Raw genomic sequence first — 8,026 nt, 5'->3', positions numbered from 1 at the left:
TACTGAATTAAGTATATTTTTTGGTTTTCTAAAATATTTTCAAATTTGGATTTAACTTCTTTAACATTTCCATCCCTCATATACAAATTTACTAACGTATAAGGAATACATTTAAATAACATCACATTTCTTAAAGTATACGAATTGATTAATGTTTATTAAATTATATCGACACTAGACTAAATTTGTGGAAATATATAAACGCCCGACATTGATTTACTGAGTTAGCTTGACCTTGGTGAAGGTATTAACGATGCCTTACCTAACACGAAAATGAGTCATTTTTTGAAAATCCCGTAGTTTAGATAGAACTGGCAGATTGTGATGATTCATAAAACTTCGCTAAATGATGTGTAATTGAAGGGTCAGGTACCCCCCGGGAGAATTATTGATTCGCGCCCCCCCCCCCACTTAGCAACAACTGTAATCTTAACCTAATGCCTTCCTACAATTACACCAGTCTGCAGGCCGTATCAGTCCTTTGACAAGATGTTGATAAGGGCTCTCTTCGTCCAAACGTTAAGTTTTCTCTACAGGTATCTGTGAAATACTTTTGAAATGTGAAATATGGTTAATTCAACCTACCTGGGGCTTTGTATGGTTGATAACCAACCTACAGACCCTATTTCAATATGCATAGCCACTATGTACATTCTTTTTGGAATAGTCTATACACTTTTTGGTAAGTGAATTTGTTTATATGATAGCTTTACGTCATTTATCGGCATGAAATTAATTTTTAAATTGTCAAATTTTGTAGGCTATAGATGTTTCAAAGCTGTGATGTTTTTAACTGGTTTTATATTCGCATCTGTAATCGTTTATCTGATATGTATACAAGAAAAGCGGTTTCCTACTTATGCCAATGCAGGTACTTATTTTTATTTTTGGTTAGTCATGCTTAAAATTTGTGTTTCTGTCGTGACATACTTAGTGGATATCACATTATGTCTTAAATCTGTGCGTAAACAAGATATGTTTTTTTTTTTTATCGTATTTAATTTTAAACAATGTGTTATTTCAATGATGCAGAACTGGTTCAAAGCTGTTGCTACTCCACCTACTTCCTTTAAAAATAAAATTGCTTTGCTCTAATTATTTTGATTATTAACACAGACTTTCACCCGAATACATTGTTTTATTAATTTTCCATTCTATTTTTGATATAAACTATAATTAATTTTTGTTTCATATTCAGTTTAAAATCTGAAGTCACTAGTTAAATATTATGTAACCCAATTGAAGTACACTGTTTTGGTTTCTTAATTCATTTTCTGTCTGTTAAATTTTGATAATGTTCTCAGTTCTTTTATAAAAACATTGGGTGGTTTTCTGTGAAATTACTCTTTGTTAGTATTAAGTTATAAATAGACTAGTTTCTCACCTTTACCTCTTCAGAAATTCTTATTTAAATTTTTTTTTAGTATTACATCTAATATTTTATTGCTTATCCATTTATTTTCATCTAGATGTTTTATTTTGTCATATCTATTTTTGTTTGTTTGTTTGACCTCTTTCTAAGTTAGTAACTCAAATTCTCATTTATTTGTTTTTTTTTAAGATTTAAAAGCAAACAAAAAAACACATATCTAGTTTATTACAAAGGGTTTTAAACAATTAGTTATTCAATAGTTTTGAAAGATTTTTTAATGCTAAATTTGTTTACCAACTATAACAAAGTATCGTTGATTCATTTATAGTTGGCAGTTTTGATGTAAAAGTTCAAAATAATTCTTAGCACATTTTTTGTTACAATTTAACTTGAAACAGGTATTGTTAACAATAAATAAAAAAGAAAATAAACTAATAATATTAGTTAGATATTCACGTTTTATGTTGTTTATTTTACATTATTTGTTATTAGAAAAGTTTTTCCTTGTTATTCTTTTTTGTTTTTTTTTCAAAATGAGTCTTATTTTTTCTATTATGTTTTATTATGATCGCATTAATCGATAATATTGATGTTATATTTGATGTTTTGCTTTGATAGTGGCACATCTGACAGAAAAAGGTTTTTATTTTATTTTGAATTTTGATTGAATTTGAATTTGTATTCCAAAAATAATATAATGGACTAAGTCTACTTTCTCTACTGGAGTCTTCTCTCTACAGACTATCCCAAAGCTTGTAGGAATGTTACAAACTTAGTCCTAGTCTACTGATAATAATATAATACTAATAAATACAAGTTAAAAAAACAAAACAATTTGTTTACAATTTTGTTGTCAGATGTATCATCTATCCATGCAAGTGATATGTATTTTAATGGATAGAAATTTCTGTTCATAAAACTTATTTATGCATAATTCAATATTGACTGTATTAAAATAATAATAAACTTAATTATGTAGAAGTAATTTGCTGTGTTTTAAAACAAGTTGATCATGATTAATTTACAATTGTTTTCAGTAAGTCACCTTTGCTGTAGAGATCTTTATAATTTATTATATTTAAAACATTATATAATATATTATAACAACATTTTCATTAATATTTCATTAAAATATTTTTTAAATACGATTGATATGTCACAATATAGGGATAGCAATCAGTGCTGGTCTGCTGTTCGGCCTGATAACTATGCTGGTACAATATTTCGGACTTTTCATGACTGGCTTCCACACTGGTCTTGCAGTGGCTATAGCTGGCCTAGTCGCAGCCGATCAGCTGAATTCACCACCTTCTACGTTGACTTCAGTTGCATCATTGTTAGGAGTTGGAACGTTATTTGCTGTGCTCAATCTTTATTGGCAGAAAGGTGACTATTATCTACAAATATTTTTAGCTTATGATCTGTAAAAGTTAAACAAGCTTTTAGTGATTATAATTATGATTTTATAAATTAGTCTATTATATACAGAGTATGATATTATCCATAAATAATATCAAAGGCTTGTTATAACATACGTTTGGACTATCTTTAAATCAGCAGGTGTAATAGAGTTTTTTCTCTTCAAACAAACTGTACTCTAATGATGAGTAGATAGTTGATCATTGATTATACGTATGAGGAGAAGATAATTAGGGGTGTAGTCAGTCAAGAATACTAATAAGTAAAAACGTATTTATTCGTGCCAACATTTCAGCCAGGATTTCAGGCCTTCATCAGGGCTAAGTACAAAAACCATAATGAATAAAAGGAATTACTTTCTAATTAAAAAATAAGAAAACAACTAACATTATAGATACATCAATAGAGTTAAAAGACATGTACAATCTAAGTATTACAAGAAGATAAAGGCTATTTGAGAAAAGTAATGATAAAATTAAGTAAGAGGAAAGAACAAATAATAAAATACATACGAAAATCTAGTCAGTAAATATAAGTAGAAAATGTAAATTCTTTAATATAAAGTGATGAAAAAATGGGAAATAAAACATATATACAGTTAATTAAATATATAAGTAAAATAACAGGATTAAAGAAATAATATATAAAGTTATTTAATCCAAAAGGAATTAAGAATTATAAGTATTTTTATTTAATATTAAATTTATGAAAAAAAAATTAGAAATAAGATATATGTAATTAATGAACTATGTAAGTAAAATACTAGAATGAAAGAAATAAAATATAAAGTTATATAAGACAAAAGGAGTAATTAAAAAGCTGTACTCTATATACGTCCACTAGTTTGATGATTGTTAAAACACACCAAGCTAGTCTAATATCACACAATCATACTAGGTTTAGGTTTCATGGACATATATATTTATATTTATATTAGGTAGAAAATAAAGTTATATAATATTTATTTTCCTATAAAATCTCCCTGTTATCTTTGTTTAATTAACTGATATGAATCAGTCATAAAGAGAGAGATTAAAAAAAATAGAATGGCTTTCTTTTGTTGTTTGTTTTAATATGCAATTAATTGATAATTAAATATTTAATATTAATTAACAGATTTATCTCATAAATTTTATAAGCTAAATGGCTCATTTGAGTTATTAAAAAGGGCTTATTCAAATCGGACAGAATAAATAAATCAATTTTTCAGTTGAATGAGTGACTAAGCCCTATTGATTTCACCTGATTAAACAAATCATCTGTCCTTTAATTCTTCCCTAACTTTCTGTCAATAATAGTTTTTTCCTTTATTGTACATTATGGTTGATAACGTATCTAAAATATTTATCTTGTCAGAATTCAGAAATAAATTTCTAGGTTAATCAGAAAGTGGTTCGTATAATTGTTTTAGCATCCTGTAGATGGAAAGTAAGTTTAAGAATCTATTAAAATCAAGCCGACCCCCTATGAACTAAAAAAAGGACATGCTTGACCTTTTAAAATATATACTTTCAATCTAGACTACTATATAAATTTAAAAAATAAATAAATGAAAATGGAATTTGAAGAATGGTCTATTAATAATGAATTATAAAGTATTATTATAAAATCAACATTGAAATATCTAAAAAGATAAGATTTGTTTTTTTAAACATAACCTTACCTGTATTAGGTGTGATACCAAGCATCAAGTAAACTACTAATTATATTGTAAAATTACAGGAGTTTTTTTAACAGTATGATTTTTTACAATATTTTCCCCGATAAATTTATATTAGTAACTCTGTTTACTAATATTTAAAGGTTTACATAAATCCAAAATCATATTTTTTTTAATAGTTGACCATGGATGACTTATATGAGGAGAAGATGGTTGGGGGTATGTTCAAAATATAAAAGTAATTTGAAATAACTTATTCAATCATGCCAGAATTTCTAGCCTTCATCAGGGCTAAAAACAAAAAACAAGATAACAACCAATGAATACAAAAAATAAAATATAAACAGAATGAAATAAAGTAAAAAATTGTACAGAATGAAATTATTTACTTCATGTCATTCTATTTATATTTTATTTTTTGCATTAACTGGTTGTTATCTTGTCCTTTGTTCTTAGCCCTGATGAAGGATAGAAATTCTGGCATGATTGAATAAGTTATTTCAAATTACTTGTTATATTTTGAACACACCCCCAACCATCTTCTCCTCGTACATGTTTTTTTTAGGGATATTTAATTATTTTTTATTTACCAAATCATATAACGTTATATATCTGAATGTCGGTATAAAATTCTAACTATAGAGCTTTTTAATAAAACATTTCTTAATTTTTACTACATTTCAGGATTTATACTCATCATCAGGTAATAAAATTCTTTATCATTGATTATGATTCCCCCCTTAATTAAAGCATTTTTAAAAAAAGTATGAGTATCTAGGTTGATGCTATTTTTAATGATGAAATGGCCCATTTTAATAATAAGTGATTTGATAACCTGATGATTGGAGTAAAGAACCCAAAATCTTGACGAAATTGACAAAAAACCAAATAAATGTTTTATTTAAAAGCTCCATAGGAAAAATCTCACCTCAATATTCAAATATATATTGCAATATACTTCCATTCAATTAATCAAGAAGTCTAATATTATGGCTGTTTTATGTGATAATTAAGATAGAATGATGAAATTTCCATAGAAGAAGAATATTATTCCTAGAATTCTTTTGAAGAAAATACATAGAGTGGCTCTGTGAACTATAAATTAAATTAAAAACAAAAAATTGAACTTTTATTTTATTCCTATAAAAAAAAAAAAAAAAAAATTAATTTAGTATATTTCTCCCTCATATATTTATTACATTGACTTTGTAGGTTTCAATAAATTCATAAAGAATGTTTTTATAAGCACCACCATTGATTCCTAAGCCAATTCTGATAAAGGTTAGATTTTTCAATATTCCTTTTGTCAGTTCATCTCATCTATGTTTTTTTTAATTAGTATTCTGTTCTTCCTTGCATCTCGGCAACAAAGATGAATTATTAGATAGTTTTGAAACAATTTAAAATTTCCATGGTTTGAAAGAAAACGGGGCTTACTAAATTTGTTCCTATCTATCAACATTAAATATTGAAATTTTGTCTGAAGAAAATCATGATAATATTTAATTATTGTTAATTAAATTAAATCATAATATTTTATCGTCATTAATTAATTTATTAATTATTTAAAAGGATTTCTGTGGGTTTTTTTTTTAATGTTTGCTAGGCAAATTAAATTTTCCTTATCTTTCAACTCAACTCTATTTGATTCACTGAATATGCCATAATAAAACGAGTGTTTTAGTTCTATCTGTTTAATTACTGAATCTAATAATTTTGAAATGTTATGTTTTTGTGATAAAAGTTCATTGAACAATTAAAAATAAACAAATTACGACACCTTTAGAGATCGTTCACCTCCATTGAAGGTGACGTAATGCTATTGAAGAATAATTTAACTATTGTTGAGAGGAAGTTGTAATCTTCTCTAAATGCTTATAATCTTGTGTCCTTGAAATGTACATTAAATAGCTTTTTCATCTGTTTCAGATTCTAATATGATATTTTTCAAGTTCATAATTATGTAATTAGAATCTTAATTTATCATGATTATTCTCTATACTATTTTTAGGAAAATATATAATTATTAGTTTCCTTAAAAAAACAAAAATAGGATTGGGCCATATTGAATACCACAACTATACTCTATTTTTCACGGCAATATTTTATTACCTTCATAGATCATACCATTTTTTAATTTTTAAAAAATTATAATTAAAGTTCATATTTATGGAAAGACTTTATTAAAAGTCTGGTGTAGCACCCTACTTTCACTTACCTACCCATCCCGTTTGAGATTAAATTATAGATGTTATATTTTAACTATTAAAAAAACCTATTTTTCCCATTTGTTTTATCTTTTAGCTTTTTCATCATTTTCCATTATCTTCTACAACTTTGTATATTAGATATTAATCTATAAAAAACAATTAGCTTCAATAATAATAATTACTTTTATTTAAAAAATAAATACAAATACAATAAGTAAAAAAAAAAAAAAATAAAAATATTACTATGGCAATGGGATATCCATTTCCAGCTGGTCAATTAAAAAAAAAAATTATTTATATGGCCAAAATTTAGAATATATATATATATACACAGTCACTAGAAAAAATAAATATTAAAATTGCCGCAATAAGAACATAATAAATATCAATTATTACATAATTAAATAAACATTTACTAAAGATATATAGCTTAAGAGAAAACACAATACTAAAATTAAAATTTACCATAGAATAAACTAAACGAATAAAATCTGAAAAAGTTAATATGAATATTATCAGAATTGATCAAGTCGAGCAGGTGGGGTCTGGTTATAAATGAAACTCTTAAATACAGGTGGTGAATCTCCGCCTAAAAACTCTAAATCTCATAAATTATAGTTCAAATATGCTAAGACAATTTATAATAATTAGTTTTATATTATACATATTCATTAATGTATTATATATTTTTGTGAAAACTCCTTCCTAATGATACCTTTATTTTGTACATATTAAATACTATTTTAATGATTGGAGAAGTTTGTCGGGGGGTGCGGTCAACAAAGAATAACATAAATAAACAAAACCATATTTATTTATTTTATGCCGACGTTTTGATCTGAGTTTCAGGTCTTCATAAGGGGTTATGGCGTAGAAGGTAGGCCTGCAACTGATTGATGTATACAGCCATAATTATAAAATATTTTAATTAAGATGAAATATAGAATTATGAATATAGATCACAATGACAGTGTGATTCCTAATATGATTATTGATCCTGAAGCTGGGTAAGAGCTTCAAAACATTAATGAAAAAATATTTATGAAATAGGAGTTTTCACAAAAATATGCGAAAATCTTTCTAATGTAAAAGAATTTTATATTTATTACTATTCTTGTTTCTATAAATTTCTATTAAACCTAGGAAAATATTATATAGAATTATTAAATTTTATTCTGATATTTATCCAATTTGTATTATTAATAACAATAAGACTGTTAATGATTTTAAATCAATAAAATATAATACTTTATATTTATGTAGAAGCCGCTGTGAAAATTTATTTGTGATTTATTCTATTACATAGCATGACAGATGGATTCTATGTCAGTTAGCCATAAGATCCTCCTTAATAAACTTCAAAAC

The 8,026-nt window shown here is 25.7% G+C and overlaps 1 protein-coding gene across 1 annotated transcript in view; it reads left to right on the top strand.

The window, feature by feature from the left end:
* Positions 1–416: 416 nt before the first annotated feature.
* LOC106688785 (transmembrane protein 198) overlaps positions 417–8,026 on the top strand; it is a 20,307-nt gene continuing 12,697 nt past the window's right edge. The window contains exons 1-3 of the mRNA XM_014433420.3: positions 417–682; positions 761–871; positions 2,540–2,758. Coding sequence (XP_014288906.1) covers positions 568–682; positions 761–871; positions 2,540–2,758 — 445 coding nt within the window. The 5' untranslated portion in view covers positions 417–567. The remainder of the gene's footprint in view (positions 683–760; positions 872–2,539; positions 2,759–8,026) is intronic.

Source organism: Halyomorpha halys, unplaced genomic scaffold, assembly GCF_000696795.3.
Source record: "Halyomorpha halys isolate HHAL.00 unplaced genomic scaffold, Hhal_1.1 Scaffold1205.1, whole genome shotgun sequence".
Taxonomy (NCBI): domain Eukaryota; kingdom Metazoa; phylum Arthropoda; class Insecta; order Hemiptera; family Pentatomidae; genus Halyomorpha; species Halyomorpha halys.
Note: the sequence above shows the minus strand (reverse complement) of the source record. Positions and strands in the feature narration are given on the sequence as shown.